The sequence below is a fragment of the Echinops telfairi genome, unplaced genomic scaffold, assembly GCF_000313985.2.
Source record: "Echinops telfairi isolate 266 unplaced genomic scaffold, ASM31398v2 ScPeMD7_7467;HRSCAF=8505_1, whole genome shotgun sequence".
NCBI lineage: Eukaryota > Metazoa > Chordata > Mammalia > Afrosoricida > Tenrecidae > Echinops > Echinops telfairi.
Window position 1 is genome coordinate 40,612,489 of NW_022111368.1, and position 19,508 is coordinate 40,631,996.

The window sequence follows — 19,508 nt, forward strand, 5'->3', positions numbered from 1 at the left end:
TACTCCATTTTGCATAGAGTTTACTTCTCTGCGATATAAGATTCTGAGGACAGACACTCTCGGTCTTACGCAATGAGAATTACACATTAGAACTGCTTCTTACGAAAACGCTTCACTTCCCAAGGCGGACACAAAGTCACATGCTGGTAGGTTGGAGGTGAATGTCTTAAACTTCAAAAACTGTACACCCTCGATGGGAAGAGGGAGTGTCCTCCATGTGTCCACAGAGAAAAACAGCATGACTGAAGACCCCTCATTTCCCAGCTAGCCTGAATAAGAAGATGAGCTTCCGCTTGTAATCTTGTAGCGCCTGCAGACAACGTTGATGCAGCCATTGATGGTGATGGAACACTGACTTACTACAATCCAGGGGCTTAGTTTATTTATTTCTAATTCTCAAAACTACCCTGCAAGATAGGTATTATTATATATCCACATGAGATAACCATGACTCAAAAGGAGACAAACGTCACTCTACATCTAAAATGTAAATCCCACCCAGAGATTGCTAGAGTCTCTCAAAGGTCTGTTAGAACATTTCTTCAGAGCACTATAGCACGCGCGCACACACACGCACACACATACACACACAACACACCCTTTGTTTCTCCCGCTCCTCACACTGGAAATAAAAAGCCTTAAAATTTCAAATTCAAGTTTAAAGGTAGATTTATTGGTTGTCTCTGTTACACAGTCAAGTGAAGACATCTCAGAATAGAGCATTCTTTGTTTGGGCTTCCTGTTGCACTGAAAGACCACTGTCGGGTGCAGCGCCTCTGACAGTTAGTGGACAACAGGAGCAGACAGTTGCTGGTTCTTATTCCTATGATTCACTCCACAGCTTTGGGAAATTTTTTGGTTTGGCATTTCTTTCATAGCATCTTCCTCTTTTCAAACTCCTTCAGAAACAGAGAGAAGAAGAAAAGACCCAGATAACATTCATGGCCAGACTAACTCTGAAGTCTCTTAGTGTTAGATCCTTTAGGCTCCCACAAGACAGAAGTAAAATGTACCAGGATGAGGGTGTCTGAGTATAAAACACCAGCTTTGGAATTAGCCTGTGTCAGCTTACATTTCATCAGGCCAAGTGTGCAGCTTCAGCTTTGTGCCTCCTCAAGCAGGAAGCAGCAGAGGGAGACTTCCCTTCCGACCTGGTGTTATTGCTGGGGGCTGACACACCTGGCTGTGCTCACACACACCTGACAGGCTCTACATGAACCACCACTGACCCTTGTAGGAAGGCAATGGCAACCGAAGGCGTGTTTAGTCCAGAATAAGCACAGAATCAGTAAGGATGAGTACAAAATAGTAAGAACCTCAGATAGACCTGAAAAGGAAACAACAGTGAACAGTACACTCTCTCTGGAGTGGGACACTGGGCTGCAACATGTGTGGATGTTGGCTGCCATCTAGTGGAGGGGAAAGGCAATACATGTCTCCAATGCGAAGTCAGGCATTCGCTTTTCTGTTTTTGTCTCTGCTTTCAAATAAAACTCTTCACATACTGACTAATCACTCAGAGTTCATTCAAATGCTGTAGACCATAACGTCATATTCCCAAAGACAAGTTCATTTACAGAATCAATGAAACAAGGAGTCCGTCTGAGTGACCCCAAAGAGGAGTATAACAAATGAAACAAGGAGTCCGTCTGAGTGACCCCAAAGAGGAGTATAACAAACGAGCCTGGTGAAGGCGTCTCCGAACACTGCTCCCCAGAGGGAAAAGGTGAGCCTGTTTTTAACACCCTGACATGAAGGACGTGGTTTCTTTCTTTGTTTACTTCCAAGGCTCTGGCCATCACAAAAACAACAGGGAGAGGGAATCTCACAAATATTTATCAAGGAGACATTGCTCAAAATTATCTCCAAGAGCTTATGGAATACATAAAATCGTTTTAAGAATATTTTCAGCCAAACGCTTTTAAAAAAAATTAAGTCAAACTTCTAATATCTACACAACAATGACAGCTGGCCAGAAACAAAAGGCTGGGCCCCTCCCCTCTGATCCCCCTGCACCTAGGTTTCACTTCTGGTGACTTAGCCTCCTGGCCCTCTCCCTGCAAACAGACCTATGAGGTTAAGGTCCTCCCCAAGGGCCTCGTGGGAAAAACAAAACCAGAAGCAAGTCTCTGCAACCCACCCCCAGCCCCCAAATGGGCTTCCTGGCACTTCTGAACTCAGAACTGCATTCCTCCAAGTTGGATTGTACTCCATACAAAGCATCAAACACAGTCTTGAATGACCTTTTTAGCCAGAAAGTTCTTTTTGGTCAGCCTTGGTTGCAGAGAAGAAACGAGCCCTCTCACCTTGTACATGGTGCTCCCCAGCTGGGCGGGAGACATGCTGATGACGACCCCGGCGCTCTGGAGGGCAGAGATCTTCTCTTTCGCGCCCCCTTTGCCTCCTGCAATAATCGCCCCCGCGTGACCCATTCTCCTGCCCGGAGGAGCTGTTAACCCGGCAATGAAGGACACCACAGGCTTGGCATTTGGACCCTGGATAGAAAGTGGTATTTTAAACAAAGGATGTTGTTTCCGGATATTACTCTGAAGAAGAAAAGTTGATCAAAATTGGACTTCAAATTCATGATGGCTAACACAAGGGGAAATGGCCTGGGTGGGGGAAGGCCCATCACTTACGCTAAGAAAACTAACCACATTGTGCTAAGAGCTGACGCCACTCTTCCACATGCTTTCAGGAAAACAACGCCGGGCAAGGGCTCTCTCTGATACGACACAACTTTACTGGTGTAGGCAATTTAATAAACACACGTGACCCTTCAGCTTGAAAGCCAGAAGAGTACATCTGATCTTGTGTGAACTAAAACAATCTGCTTGTGTACCCTGAGTTCATTAAGGGGCACTGGTGACACAGAGGGTCAAGCGTTGGGGTAGTGGTTCAAAGCCCACCCACTGCTCTGCAGAAGGATGTGGCCGCCGCTGCCTCAGACAGCCTCAGAGCCCTGGGCAGCAGTTGGACTCCGGCCCTTAGGGTCGCACTGAGTCTGAATCAACGCAACAGCGGTGGGTTTGCTTGGTTTAGGGAAATACTCGCTAAAAGAAGAGGCTCAGGTAGGAGTCATTAGACCCACCTCCCTGTTAACTAATGAACGGACTGTAGGTGGCCATGGGTCAGCACTCTGAAAGGTCACGAGGCCTAAGAAAGGAGATGGGGTGGGTTTTATTTCGAAGATCTGTTCTGAGGTACAACTGCTATGTGAACATGTAACATTCAAACAGTGCACAGGGCAGCTGACTGCCTTGATTCGGGTGCCTTTCACACAGAGCAGTAAGTCTCAAACTGTTTGGTCTTAGAACCCCTTAGAATCCCAAAGAAAATTTTTAAATACTCATAAATTCATTTAGAAACAACCTTTTTTTTTTAAGATAAAACAAAACAAACTGTTTTCAAAATCAAAACAAATTTCGGTGCTGAGTGCCGATGTTTTACATCTCTGGGAGTCTCTTTAACGCACAGTGTATAAATAGAAAGGGAATCTGGTATCTGCTTTTGCATTCAATCTGTCACCATGTTATTTTAGTTGGGGGAGATAAAATCTGGCCTGCACAGACATGTAATCAAAAAAGGGAAAAGCATTTTAATGGCTTTTCAGATAACTGTGGATATTGTGCCTTAACACGTCACAAAACTCTTCAAGAGGTAATTTCTTAAAGATTAGATACAGTGGTGGAAATCTGAAACCACAGCAGTGAATTTTGTATTCCGTTAACTTTAAAATCTATTGGTCTTGGACTTTGAATGGATCTTTTCCTCACGATTTTGTAACATGCATTAGTCAGTTGGATAATAGTTCACAGTTATGCAGATCTTTCAGAAGCTGACAAATGTAATCATTTGATATCCACAAATCACATTTACCAGTGGCACTTCCAGTCTCATAGAGAAGCTTTTGGGGGTCAGGAAGTCGTCAAGCCCACGGTGACAGACACAGGTTTCCAAAATTCAAATCTTTACTTGCACCCTGAAGTCTCAGCACTGGCACAGACAGCGCGGCCACTGTTCCTGCACTCGAGTTGAGAAGGTCTGCCCAACAAATACCTGCACCTGAGGACGAAGCCTGTCTGGCGGTCAGTCTTTCCAGCCCAGCGGGTACGTCGTGGAAACACGTGGTTCACCCTGAACTCATCTTACACGTGTCACTGTACATTGACTTCCCATGTTAGCACACACATTGGCTCCAGCGTGAAACTAACTAAAATTAATAATGTGTGCTATCTAGTCAAGGGCATTTCAGGTGAAACCAGTTCTCTTTTTTTACTGGGGGTGCACAGCAGGGAATGACCACAAGTAGGGGGCTTCCACCGCCGCCATTCGCACTGAGCTGGGGCTCGCAATGCTCTCTTTGCTGACTTTGCGGACGGCTGCCTCCTCTTCCAGGCACCCGACTCCACGGGCTTCTCCGGTGCGCCAAGCTGTTTCCTGCCTGTTTCTCTGCGGAGAGTGTTCTCCACCACCTGGGATCCCTGGCCAATGTCCATTTAATAGCTAAGACTTGCGCAGGCTCCTCTTCCCCCAGAAGGCTCCCCTGGCTTCCCCGCACACTCTCTACCAGTGCCCTCGGTCAGCCTGCTGCGCTTTGTACATGTTTCTACGGTTAAACTCCATACACAGGAGCACCTTACTTTCGACTGGCTCCCCTTCTGAGAGAGGAATTCCTTGAACAGAGACTGGGTTCTCGTTCATCTCCGTGTACCCCACATGGACCGGAGACTAGCGGAATCGATGAAAAAGAAGGGACTCCACGAGTCACTTGTGCACTCAGAGACTGAGGAGGATTGGTACCTCACGTGTGAGGGGTACGAATTCCCACTGGGTGCCCCTCTGCCCTGTCAAATACTGGGGAGTGTTATTACAACAAAGGAAGCAAGATTAGGATGGCCCTAGGATGAGAAACAAGCTTGCAATCTGCCCTACTGACCACAAGAGTCCTCTGAGATGGTTAAGCAGAGAAAAGTCAGCCCCAAAGAACACGGGCACTAGGGGACGCGGAGACCACGAGGAACGTGACGCCTAAGAACTCAGAGAAGGATTTGTGTGGTATCGGTGTCTGCCCAACCACAGGCGCGGCCTCCTGCCTTTGTCCTACACCCCTGCAATCTTACATGGTGTAACAGAGAAGTCAGGCCGACCTGGGTTCGAATCCCACCCCTGCTCGTTGCTGTGCACCTATCACTGGCAAGGTGTTAAACGTGTGCCTATTTCCTCACTCACACAAAGAGGACAAAAGGATCTTATAAAAGAATCATGTAAACACTTAAACGGCACAACTTTAGCCAGTAATTGTAGACATGGTCTCAGTAGAGCAGCGGCAGCACTGTTGCCGCGGTGAGCTTCAGACTCAGGTCCGCCAGGGGCTGGAGACCACCCGCTGTTCTCAGGGAGAGGGACGAGGCTGCCTGCCCCCCTAAAGATTTACAAAATCCTCAGAAACCCGGGGCTGGAACCGACTCAATGGCAGTGGCTTTAAAAAGTTTTTCTTTCAAGTACTGTGTGAAATGCTTTTTAAAATATGTCATATGAACTGATTAATCAATAAAAAGGTTAATCCCTTAAGAAATCATCAGGATAGGAAAATATATGTGAAATAAAAGAAAACATGGATGAGAGGCTTTTCCTCACAAAATTTTATGCTGCTCAAGAGCCTCAGAGTTGCCCCCCCAAAAAAATTTTAATTATATCTTAACATAGTGTCACATCATCTTACCTTAAAACTTTCCTTTCCAAAGAGAAGTCAGTTTTTACTTAAATTGCAAACTTAACAGCTTTTCTGAATTCAAAAGATCATAATAACATTTTACTCTAACCTCCTAACAATCTACTTTTTTCTTTCATTTATTATTAGTGCCCACTGCGTTAGCGGACTGGGCACCAAGGAGAACTGTTCTCTGCCCTACACACTGTAGTCCACACGAGTGAGGCCTTCAGGACTCTTTGTGGAAGCAATAAGGCAGGGCTGGGGAAAAGGAAAACAAGTAACATGCTCAACAGGACGTGATCTAGGAAGAAAACAGACAGAAGCCATGGCCAGGTGGGCCTGCAGCCGGCGCGGAATGGGAATACCGTGGCTTGAAACAGGTGCAGAGGGCGTCACTGTTTGTTCAGAAAGGCGTAGAGACAGCAGGGAGGAAACGACTGGGATGGTCCCAGTGACCAAGACGAAGGCCTGAAGCTCTAGTTACACATGAGTCTGAGTCTGAGTCTGAGTGTGAGTGTGAGTGTGAGTCTGACTGCAAAGTCTGGGAGGAAGAACTCGGGAACAAGTACAAATGAGATGAGAGAGAAGTGAGAGATAGTTCTAAGGTAGAAACCTCCTTGGAAACTAACTGTCTGATGCCATCTGAGTATATGAGGATCATCTACCCTTAAGGACTGGCAATAAAATATATCCTGGGAAAACTAAAGAGGAGAAGGTGCCGAAGAAAACACAAGGGCTGGCGAAAGGAAGCCTAAATCAAGGTCCCTGACGCCGTCCACGGGGGCAATGCCGCAGAGTAAGAAGACCGAATGGTAACAGCGGCTAACAGCTCAAGAAGTGGGCTTACTATTACAGGTGCAACTGTGTTTCAGATGAGTATTCAGTATTCACACTTCACAAATTGGAGGGGACACGGGGAAGAGGCTCGGGGTAGAAGAGTGGAGAACAGACACCGTGGGAAAAGGGGAGGGGAATCCACCTAGAAAGAGTCCCAACCTGAAGACCTTAGCAAAAATGGGCTTAATTTTATCTTCCATAGTCTCATAAAAATTCATCTTACCAACGAAAGTTTCTAAAATAAGTAGCATTCAAGAATATTTAAAAAAGAAAAAAGGTGTCATAGTTTAACTTTATGGGCAAACTTAGCCAAGGTCTGATTCTCAGTGGTTCTGCAGGTAGAGAACTGGTTGCTGTTCATTAATGTCCCATAATGTGACTGCATTCCAGCGTGAAATCTGATGTCACCAGCCCTTCACTTGAACAGGAAGTCTCCTTGGGGCTGCCTCAGACGACAGACCGCATTCTGGGAGAAGAGGGTTCTTCTCACCACCTGACCTGCGGATCTTGGGACCCGAGTCTGCAGAAGTCTCTAGCCTACTGCAGGACTTACCTACTTTGGACCCACAAGCCCCACAATTGCATGAGCTAATCCCTTGAAGTAAATCTCCACCCATGACTATGTATGTATGTACGTGGAAGTACACACAGATGCATCTCAATGAATCGGATCCAAACTATGATGAAGAGTAAACAGTTACATAGTCCTTAACACAAACTTACTGTATTATGTTGCTTCAAATACTCTGCAGCATCTTCTTCTGCATTTCCACCAATTTCACCGATCAATATGATGCCTTCCGTGGCTGGATCATTCATAAAGACTTCTAGGCAGTCAATAAAGTTTGTTCCATTAAAAGGATCACCTCCAATGCCTGAAAATATAAAATAATATCAACGCCCATGGAAAACGTATGAATGAACCATGGAATTTAGGTCAAGGAATGCTATTTCTATAGGGGCTCTGCTACAAGCACAGAATGACTTCAAGATTACAAATGAGCATCTGCAGATGCTCCTTAAAGCCTGGCGGTCATGTTCTTTTAAATTAGAAATGGGGTTGATTTCTTAATTTTCCATTTATCTCTGAAAAATAAAGTTGAGAAAAAGAACTTGCACGTATTAAATGCAAAGGCGTACATATTGGGGCTATTCCCCCAGCTCCCTATGAAACGTCATTATTATTCTCAGCTTAGTGCTTGAAAACTGGCGCTGGAGAAGATGGACTTCGGCAACATTGTCTCGAAGCCTCTTCTCACTCTCCATCACTCGGTCCAGCACAGTGTTTTGCACAGAGACTCAGCTGATGTCTGCAAACTGAATTCAGGGCCCTGAAGCTAATAAAAATACTCCAGAGTTTTATTTGATCATTTTAGAAATTTTAAAACAGCAACAACCAAGCCTAATTTTGAAAGGCTTTTAAAAGGTGGTTTAAGGATTTGAAAGCAGATTTAATCTGCCTGACTTTTGGTAATAAACTCTGAAATTATGTGACATAAAAATAGGATGTGGGAAAAACAACCTTCCTCAACCTTGAGTTTCTCACCAATAAAACAGTAAGATTTCCCAATTCAGAGATGGCTCAGAGGGCTGTCTTGAGAATGAGATAATGAATAAAGAAATAAGTAAGTGTGACACACCTGACATTAACTCTGGTAATAAAAATCCTAGTGTGAAAACCCTGTTTTATTTCCCCAGCACACAAAGTAAGCGTTCTGTTTAGGCCTAGCTCTCCAGCAGCTACAGACCCAAGGATGTTCGATCCTCAGCCTGGTCATCAACTGTGGGCCTACGAATTAAAATAATGATGAGACCTAGGAGCTTCACACTCAAGTCAATCGAAGATCACCAAGCCTGCCTCATAAAATCAGTAATCACTGCACTCACTGAATGGCACTACCTCTGATACAACAAGTGTAACAAACAGCCCTCACCAATGCACAAGGACTGCCCTAATCCAACTTGTGTCGTCTGGTGAACTGCCTCATAGGTCAGGGTGCCAGATCTGGACACAATGCCTTGACAAAAGAAAATTCAAAAATGTTAGCTTATATTCCCATGGCAGACTCATACAATCAACATAATCACAAATACGCTGAATAACCACGATGGGCATGCATAAAATACATTCTAACATTTTCAAGTGATTTTAATTATTGTTGCTTTATGACAACAAAACTGCTTCAAGACAGATCTACATGACGTATTTTGAGGTTCTTATGAAGGGGATAATGTCAATATGAACTTGGTAGAGACATCCTGCTTCGAGGTGGCAGAAGATAGTACAGGCACCCACACTTCAACCCGCCAAAACCGATGTCTACCAAACCAGCATTAGTCACATGCTACCCACCTTCCTCCTGAAACTATTTTTTCCCAATTATTTTCAAAAAATATATCGGCTATAGAACAACTATAAAGAAAAATAAGGAATAAGATCAAGATCGCCCTGGAGTCAAGCCTACCACCTAATTTCCTTTATATCACGGGCTTGTAGTTGCTCACAGCTGGACAAGGTGCATGTGGAGGTGGGGAAGGGTGTAATGGCAGCTGGTGGCTTACAATGGCTGGCTGAGGTACAGGAAAATACTTAATGCAAGTCACAATGTATGCAATAATTTTAAAACAAGAAAAATCTAATCATTGGATCCCCAATTTTAAAAGGTTGACAAGTAACTTCAACTGTTGTAACACTTTATCTAAAATATTTACACACTTAAAACAGAAGACTGTGTTTGGGTTAAAGGCTATGCTATGGATGCAGATCAGAGCGCTGACTGGAGTGGTGGCTATTTCGAGGGTGTCCACGGTTGGATTTCTTTAAACTTTTCCCTCGGAGCATTCTTTAAAGACACAGAAGACAAGCCCCCAATAAAATGATTAAAAATTTTTTAAAAGACACAGAAAATGCTTTTCTAACACCATGATGAATTCTTGTCAGAGGGAGGCAAAAATCCTGTTACGAACACTGCACACTTACTGGACACTAAGTGTAAATCAGTGCAGAAGTACACATCTTCTAATCCTGAATTTGGGTACACAGAGGTGCAGATTCTCAGTACAAGTCAAAGGAAAGGAAAGGTGCACGCACGCATGTGTGTCTTGGCCACTCCTAGACAGTGCCCTACAAAGCACTGTCAGCTAGCTCTTTTAGTGTAATTGTACCACACAGTAACATGTCCGTCCATGCCTGTGGTGTAGTGAAATTCCTTAATATGGCTCAGAATCTATCCATGTCTTTGTAACTCTGAACAAAATGACCGGGTGGACCAAATAAGGTGGGACTGGTCAGTATGTGTTGCCATTCTACTGTGTATTAGAGAGCCATCTCCGGAGCAGGAGAGAAGGACATTCCCGAGACCATCATGGAAGGAGTCGCCACGGGGGCACATTTGAAATCCTTGCCTGAAGTGGCAGAGACAACAGAGCCATGCCACACCAAGACCAGAGGCTGAGGCGAGGAGACCATAAGAAAGGGAAGAGGAAGAGTGTATGAACAATGAAATTGTGAGTTAGAGCTGTGGGTGAGCTTCCTGGCCCGTGGATGGGGCCCACCACCTGGCTGCGAGCCACAGGACCAGAGAAAGAGACACGGCTGCAGGCTGAGGACCAGTGACTGTGTCCTCGGTGTTTTCGGATCCTGGCTTGTAGTAACTTGTTAACTTCCCTAAAACAAAGCACCAGAACTATGAATGTTGTCTGGCTTCTGTGGGGCCATTGCAACAAAATATTGAACCCAGCAGATGAGAGGTGTCAGAATAGGATAAGGACAGACAGAAGTTAAGGTATGTGACAACTGGTCTTGAGCTAACCCACTATTAGACAAAAATTCACACCACCTTTCATGATACATACTGAAAGCTAATGTGCCTTTTCTGTTGAGGTTTTTCCTGATCTCACTCTCAAAAAGATGTGAGAAATGGTCTTTCTTGTCTCTAAATAGTCTCTGTTGGAAAAGGTCCCCTCAGTTGGGCGAGGGCGAGAGGGCATAGATGGGTGAAGACACAGGCACAGGGGTCACCCGATAAATGAGACGTCTGGAGGGTAACTGTCATGACTGAGGGTCCAGTAAGTGAATGGGCTTGCAACTACAGGAATCAGACTTGGCTGAAGGAGGTGTACTGAGTTTTCAGTTTTGACCATTTCGGCAAACATTTATTGAGCACATTCTGTACCTGGACAGATGCTCCATACTAAGAACACCTGGGTGACAAAAGGCTTCTCTATGGACCTGAAGCAAAAAGGAGAGGCAGCACAGAACCGATGATCACTGGTAATCTCTTACTGACCCAAATGGCAGGAGAAAGGTGCTCTTAATTGGCAAATCAGAAATGTGGTCAGAACACAACTGGATGCGCAGATGCCAGCAACCTAGGGCAAGCAAGGGCCTGGGTGTGATGATCAATGAGCAACATGAAGGAGGCTGGCAACAGGCTGCATCTTGAGCACGTCCCTGTCAGTATCCTGATTTTCCTAGTATCAGTGTCATTGTTATGAAGGTGTTACCATTGGGAGAAACTAGGTAAAAAGTACACAAACGTCTATAAGTATCTCAATGTAAAATGTGTTATGAGTATCTAATTATCTCAATATTGAAAACAATGGGGGAAAGGATTGGAGGGGTGGGATCAAATATGCCACATGTGGTTGAAAGCATCAAAATGTGTTCAAGGTAGACATCATTCGTGGGGAGGACTTCGCTACTAGCAAGAAAGAGAAGTCAGGAGTAGAACACGACCTCTGGGCCTGGGGCCCCTGCACTGAGCAGCTCCTACACCAGCGGAAGGCTGATGACCAGGACCTTCCCTAGAGCTGACCCTGAAAGCCTCCTCCTGTGGTGCAGCTCTGAACGTCAACTTCTAGCCTCCTGAAAGCAGGATGTTAAATTCTGATTTTTAGAGCCAGGAGGTGAGGGGTAAGGTATCACTGGTCTGGAATCCTGCAATTTCTTCTTTCAATACATTTAACTAACTGCTAAATAATTTTATTACCTGCCATTAACACAAGCTGGAGAGCCACTGAGACTACTACACTGTTATGATGTTACCTTCTGTCAGTTCAGAAATACCCAGAGAACTTTATAAAACACTCTCTTTTCCTCTAAGCTCTAACCTAAAGATCTGAAGTGAGTGAGGTTACTGAAGATAATCTGCACTGGTGCCAAATGTACAATCAACTTCTTTTCACCTCTCAAAAACCTCACAGTCACATTCTTTTCTCTGAAGTTATAGACACACACACACACACACACACACACACACACACACACGCACGCACATCCTGACCAATGTTAGGGACATTTAGCAAACCAAAGTCTAAAGGATTTGCTCAAATTGACATAGTCACAGATTTTCCTTTGAGTTTTTAGTTTAAAGCAAAGACCTTTTTTTAGACCATAATAACAAACATACTTACCAATTCTTCCTTTCTTGTGAATATGGCCAGGCATGATACCAATTTTGCATTCACCAGGCTGAAAACAGATCAGTGACATAAGAGGGGGGGGAAAGTGATTCCACGATCATGTTCACTTGGACTGATTCAAAGCTGGCTAGCGTCAGGAGACAAGAACCCCAGGCCGTTTCCCTCTGATTACACTCACATTGATGACTCCGGGGCAGTTTGGCCCGATCAGCCTCGTTTTTCCCTGGCGCAGCAGTGTGTGCTTGACCCGGACCATGTCCTGCTGGGGGATGCCCTCGGTAATGCACACCACCAAGGGCATCTCTGCCTCCACAGCTTCATTTATGGCCGCAGCAGCAAAGGGAGGAGGGACATAAATGACAGATGCTGTCGCTCCTGTCTTTTCCTTGGCCTGAAACAGTAATCATGAAATGCTTTATTTGGAAGTTGGAAACACTGTAAAATCAAGTCCAACCTGAACCCTGCGAGCACTGTACCCTCATTCCTGTCCTCTTGTATCCAGACCCAGGCTAAGTCATTGCCCCACCTATCAAGTACCACTGCCCAGAAGAGCAAGAACTATTGAGCTCCAGAGCCCCTCAGAACTCAGCTCTCCACAGTTTGTGGAAAAATGCAATTACAGGATAATGGAATTCGCCTAGGAACCTTTAGAAGGCCCCTGGCGTTTACTAAATCTAATCAAGAGACAGCAAAAATGTAGTGGCTTTTGGGCAATTTCTTTTAGCTGACATTTACTCTAAATATAAGTTTATGAGAAATAAACCTAACTAAAATGCACACGCACGAACGTGCATCAAATAAGCATTTGGTTCTATTATTACATTAGCGCTCGAAACGCATGCAAAGTACTTGGAGACTGAGCCTCAGTTCTCTCTGCAGACACGAGCCTGCTAGGGCCTTCCTGCTCTCTCTATAACAATACAGAAGTACCTCTGCCCAACACCATGTCCGTCTCACCATAACCTACGCTCCTGAAGCCACCGCCTGTGGTCATCTCTGACTTTCCTTGAGCAGCAAGCAGCACCTACTTCGTGGCCTGTGAGAGGGCCAGTACAGGTCCATTTAAGGCTGGACCACAACCCATGTGCTCATTACCCCTGTTTTGGACATGGCGATGCAGAAGCCAAGAGCTATTAAGTAATTTGCACAGGGTCACAGAGAAAGGAAATGGTAGAATCAATATACAAGTCTCAGTCTATCGATTCCAAAGCCTCTGCTCTTTGTAGGTACAGTTGGCTGCCTCGTTCTGAATGTTAAAGCTACCTCAGCCAAGCTATACATCAAACTCTTGTAAGGCTACGCTACAGGATTTTGTAAGGGATAGGAGTACTAAGGCGTAGAACATACAAGTACAACTAGACGGGGCAGAAGTAAAAGACATGCCTTTGAGAAGCACCCCTGTATGACTGCCCAGTGATCCAGACTGGGGCGCTCTCTCTACTGCACCGGTCATTAAAATAATAATAATAAGGTATCTGGGTAGCAAGAGGAAAAAAAGTTAAAAAAGATGCAGGCAGATCTCCCCCCAAAATGCGAGGAGTTTAAAAATAATTTCTTAAAAGGCTGTGTAAGATAATCATGGGGAAGATGGAGGAAAGAAATAAAGAAATAAAAACTAGGCTAGAACCAAAAGAAGTCAGATCACAGGCATTTTATTGTTATTTTATTGAAAATACTGCATCTGCCTCTTCAGGCTCCCAACACAGTAGAGGCTAGACTGTGACCACGGACACTATGCTGGCAAGTGATACTGGGTGGAAGGTTTCCACTTTATCGACCCAGAAAGGGCTCTGTAAAACCAGAGCAGTGAGAAATACACTATATCCCTCAAGGAACTTCCAGAACATTCCAAATGCTCCTCTCTCTATTTGAAGGCCATAAAATCAGTCATAATACAATTTAGAGGAAAAAGAAAACTGTAAAAGTATTCAAGGAAAAAAAACAAAAACATAAATAATCCCTCTACAGAATAATGTATATATTTTATGTATCTCTCTACAGAATATATAATTTTTAAGTAAAACAATATTTATTATATTCTATATTAATGTGTGATATAAAAATTGTTTACTTTTTAAAGTACAGTACATTTACACACTTATGTACATGTGTGTACCTATATGCGTGTATGTATCCATTCTATATGCAAGCTCAAAGTAAAATTAAAAACCTATACATAATGGATTTATAAATTGGGGAGTCCTGAACTACCAAACAGCCTTGACTTCATAGGACTAAAGTAAACTCACTGGTTTTTACTTCAATTCCAATTTCTGTAGGTTACTGGATTGTAAAACAGCAAATGACTCTTCTCTCTACCCAAAGTCTGATCACTTTTCTCGGCATTTCTTCTCTTTCCAAACTTAGCTACCGTCCGTCCCTTACCTCCTTCACAGTATTAAAGATGGGTAAGTCCAGATGCATCTTGCCTCCTTTCCCTGGGGTTGTTCCTCCAACCAGTTTGGTGCCGTAGTCTAAGGCCTGTTGGCTATGAAAGGTGCCCTGGGGAAAAAGGCCCAAGACCTATGAGAAAGGCAGGCTGGGGAAGGCCAAAGTGAGGCAAAAGCCATCTACGCACTGTAGGCAAAGAAAAAATAGGTTAGCTGGAATAAACAATGACATGTAGCCAGCACTCTCAACCAAAAACCAAACTCACCGCCATTGAGGAGATGCTGACTCACAGCTCCCGCCCCCCAGGACTTATCAGAACTGCTCCTGTGGGTTATGAGACTGCACGTCTTTCAGGGAGTACAGCGTCTCCGCTTTCTCCCTCCGAACAGCTGGTGGTTCCAGGGACAGCGAACCTTGTGGTTAGCAACACAGGGGAACACTGCCATGCCACCAGACTCCCCAGCAGTCTCAACACTTCAGCGAGCAAGGAAACCCGGAAGTACCACTCTGCAAAGTCAAACATCTGTACAGCATCTCCAACCTGGTGGAATAAAACACTCGGCGGCTTTGTTGTTGTTGATAGGTGCCATGGGGTGCATTCCACCTCATAGAGATCCTGTGCACAACGGGACAAAACAATGCCCAAGCCTGCATCCTCTTCACAACTGCTCTCATGTTTGAGCCCATTGCTGCAGCCAGTGTGTCAACCCATCTCCTGACAGTCTTCCTCCTTTGCACTGACTCCCTACTTTACCAAGCATAAAGTCCTTTTCCAGCGACTGATAAAATTCAGTCTCACGTTTTTCCCTTCCAAGAAGCATTCTGGCTGTACTTCCGGGACAGGCGTGCTGGCTCTTCTGCCGTCCATGGTACTCTCAACATGTTTCGTCGGCACGGGAACTCAAACACATCAGTAATTTCTGTGGTCCTCCTTTCTCACCGTCTGATTTTTCCATGCAGACGTGAAAGGCAATCGAAAATACCATGACTCAGGTAGGTGCGTCTTGGTTTTCAGAGTAACATCCCTGCGCTTCAACACTGGAAGAGGTCTGGTGCAGCAGAGTTGCCCAGTGCTGCCTTGACGACGGCGACTTCCATGAGCACTGATTATGAATCCAAGCAAAACGAAACCCTTGACAACGCTGACCTGTTTCCGCAGAGCACCGTGTTGTGTGTGGGTCCAGTGATGAGGATGTGGGTCTTCTTTACACTGAGCTGCAATCCACACTGCACTCCTTGGTCTTCGTCAGCAAGTGCTTCAAGGCCTCCTGGCTTTCAGGAAGCAGTTAGCAGCTGCCAGAGTACGCTGACGCTGATTTAACAGAACCCCTCCTGCTCCCTGTACTTCAACGCCCCGGTCCTCACGTTGCTCTTGATCCTGTTTCTCCCCACCTCCTTAAACTGCCCGATACTCACTGCCATTGAGTCAATTCTGACTCAAGGGACCACGGTCAGCAGCAACCCTGATAGCAGAGCATCGCCTCTACCTATTAGATACCAGTAGCACATCAATTATGACAGTCCAAAATATTTCCTGGCATTGCCAAATATCCTAGATAATCATTCATGCCCTCTCCTCCTTCCTCAAATTCCAACACTCCCCAGCCCATCCCTACTCTCAGCTGAAGAACTTGCTTCCTATTTCACTGAGGAACTGCCACTCTTCCAGCCCCTCATACGCATGCGCACGCATGCGAGTACACCCCACACACACATTCACACATGTATACACACACACATCTCTATACCTCTTTTTCGTGGTTTATATTTTTTCCTTACCATTTATACTTTCTAACATACCACATAATTTACTCTCTGATGTGTGCTTCTCTCTACCACACACAAAACAACATGTAATACTTCCCAGATTTCTGTGTCTGCTATGTTCACTGCAACATGGCACCAAAAAAGATAAAGAGTTGTTGGGGGGAAATGAATGAATCTCTACAGTCATTATACAGGGACTTACAATGCTGTCCTAACTACTCAAAGTTCTATCGAACACACAAAAATTAGAGCCTTAAAAAACAATAATAAATAAATAAATATATATTAAAGCCTTAAAAGGGGTGTTAGGAGCTCTGATTCAACTTCCTCATATTTAAAATCGGAAATTTCGTGCCCAGAATGCTGACTTTCTAAAGTCAGCAGCAGAGTTTGGGAAAGAAGCAAAGCCGTGCGCTGCCTTTAAGCAGTGCTACCCAGTGTGGTCTGCAGGCTCTTCCTGGGAGAGACAAAAAAAATTAAAATGACAAAAAAGGAAATGCTAAATCATTAAAATAAGAAAAAGAAAATATATTTTAAAGTATCTGCAAACATATGTATAAATATGCTTGATACAATTGATGTATGGATTGTATAAGAGCCTCCAATAAAATGATCTTTAAAAAAAAGTACCTGCAAATTATTATAGGAGTAAAATATTGTTGTTATTTTTATGTTACTTTAAAAAAGTATTGATCTAGCCTGCAGGGACAGTGAATTATTTAGCGTGGCTCTTCTAGCCACAGTCTCTAACTCCCACCAAACGACCTTTTCCTGCATGGGTCTTGTAAAAAGGTAGGAGAAGCTACTGATCGGATGCGCCTGTGAGTACTTGGTTATTAGTGAGACCAGAATTCCCTGGTCAACACCGTCCTGCTGCAGATAAAAAGAGCCCTCGGAGAAGTTCGAGTGGAATTTCATTACCAACAAAAGCCAAAAGTGGAGTTCCCCCTCTGGACCAAGATCGCTAAGTAGTGGACCTCCTGGAGGCAGAAGACAGCTATAATATCAGTGCAGCAGCTGCGAAACCAGGAGCCTGAGCATGGAAACCAGGGATGGGCTTCCCCAGCACAGAAGGAAAGCTGAGTGCTTTTGTGCAGGAAGCTGGCTTGCACAGTGGGGTGCCTCTGGGCACTTAAGAAGGGAAGCTGGGTTTGCTGACCCACAGAACTTGAGCTGAATGCTTTCAGGTTGAGACTTGCAATGGAGTGGTATGCCCCAGTAGTATGCCTGAAAGAACATTACAGCATGTCCTGATAAACAACTCAACCCTGAGCATTTCTCACTGGTGTTACAACTTCTTGACTCCCTTAATAAACTCTTGAATCATGAATTTTGCCTGTGAGTTCTGTATAGCCACTGCAGTGGATATTAGAAGCTAGAGGTCAAGTAGAGAACATGAAGGCAGTATACTACCTCAAACCAAATCCACTGCGGTCGAGTCGGTTTTGACTCAAAGGATTAAAAGGAACCAAGAAAGAAACAAAACCCAAACTGGTATTTCAGCCCACTTTGCGGAGCGCGGCCTTAGACCCAGGAGCCCTAGTGGAGCAGTGGGTGACACACTGTGCTGCTAGCCACAGGCCAGAAGTTGGGACTCACAACAAAATACAGTCACAGAAATCCAAATGGGTAGTGTTACTCTGTCCTATGGAGTTGCTCTGTGCAAGAAAGATGAGGCTTTCTACTCCTATTAATCTCGGAAACCCTTGGGGACAAGGTCACTATAGGCTGAAATCAGCTCTATCGCAGTGTGTTTCGGTTCTTCTGGTTTGCTATAAACCACACTGCTGATGAAATTCAAATGAACCAATATAGCTAGTCCGCAGGTAGTGCTACACAGGGATAATATTTCACCTCAAAATAAGGTTACTTTCAAAAAAAAAAAAATAAGGTTACTTTCTGTAGTTTTTCCATTCTCACCAGGCAGTTCACAATTAAGAATCGTTTTAACAGCTCATAAAAACCAGCACAAGAAATTATATGGCACCCACTGGAAATCCGCATTGCTGGAACCTATTCTGAAATATGCACACAAATACGCCTCCAAATGTGGGACAATGAGAGCATTAAAGCACCACCCCAAAAAAAAAAACCACCAACAACAAGATGGAAGGCAAATTTCCTGTGGGAGAAGCCTTAGATTTCAGACCTCACAATTACCTCCGTACTAAGACACTCTGAACCAACAAAGCTGAGACAGTCCAGACTCTCGATTACTTTTTAAAAAATAAAATAAAAACCAGACCAGATTTTCAAATCCTCCTGGATTTCAGCCTTTCAGGAGTCACTGGCTGGATGAACCTCCCAAACTACTACATTGAGATCATCTCTAAATCTTAAATTAAAAATACCCCCTGAAGTCTCCTGAAAGCTGAAAAACGACGGCTTAAAAGCGCAGACTGCGGCTTGAAGCACTGTGGCCCTTACACAGCTACGTGAGAACTGATTAGCAAGAAGAACTCAAAAAGTTAGCCAGGAAACTCGGGTGGGGAGTGCATGCTGATGGGAGGACAATTCAGAAAGGGTAAGATAGTTTTACACGAGTTGAAGAATGAGATCAATGTCAACGAATTATACACGGAGCAATCATTGGCTTCGTATATATTCTCAACAAAATAAAAAAATTAAAATAAATTACAAAAACAAATTTAAAATTTGGAACTCAGGAAAAAAATTAAAATGGAAAGTAAATGAGAAACCACATTAATTTACAGGTAACTAAAAATACCCTGAATTTAGATATTTAGCCAAGCCATCACCTAACTTAAGAGACGGGACAGACCCATTAGCTTACAAAATGGACTGTGAGTGATTCTTTCCCCAAAGCTTAAAGCTCACAATGTACATGGAATCAAGGAAGTCTAGCAAAAAGTAAAAGCAAGAATCCTAAAAGGGAAACATATGCGGGGCATTAAGTTAATCGATTATTTAATTATGTGCTAACAAAATGCAGAGTCACAAAGGGGGCTGAATGTGATTATACTTGGGAGGGGAGCGGTTAGATGCACTTGAAATTTCAGATAAGAATCTGCTTTCTTCAGAACGTGGACAGTGGCAGGGATCTTAGAAAACGTTTGCCTTTTGGCGTAACGACACCAATTTTCCCTATGAACAAAATGCCAGCATTTTAGCAAGTTTTGTTTTCGTTGGCGTTGGGAGCAAAGTCTGCACAACTCATATTTTTATGCCATTATTTAAGGAAAAAGTAAAAAATCAAAAGAACATTTCACATAAAGCAATCGTTTAACCATGTTCTTTTTTAAAGGCTCCAAAAGCTGTATCATTTCAAAGCATTTTCAAAGAGCTTTACAAACAAAAGTGATAGCAATTTGTTTATTAAATACCAGCCCCTAAATAAGGCCAAAGTAAGCAA

The 19,508-nt window shown here is 44.1% G+C and overlaps 1 protein-coding gene across 1 annotated transcript in view; it reads right to left on the reverse strand.

The window, feature by feature from the left end:
* Positions 1-651: 651 nt before the first annotated feature.
* SUCLG1 (succinate-CoA ligase GDP/ADP-forming subunit alpha) overlaps positions 652-19,508 on the reverse strand; it is a 29,575-nt gene continuing 10,718 nt past the window's right edge. The window contains 7 exon segments of the mRNA XM_004713855.4: positions 652-899; positions 2,307-2,495; positions 7,277-7,428; positions 8,488-8,571; positions 11,969-12,026; positions 12,156-12,368; positions 14,363-14,479. Of these exon segments, the coding sequence (XP_004713912.2) occupies positions 873-899; positions 2,307-2,495; positions 7,277-7,428; positions 8,488-8,571; positions 11,969-12,026; positions 12,156-12,368; positions 14,363-14,479 (840 nt within the window). The 3' untranslated portion in view covers positions 652-872.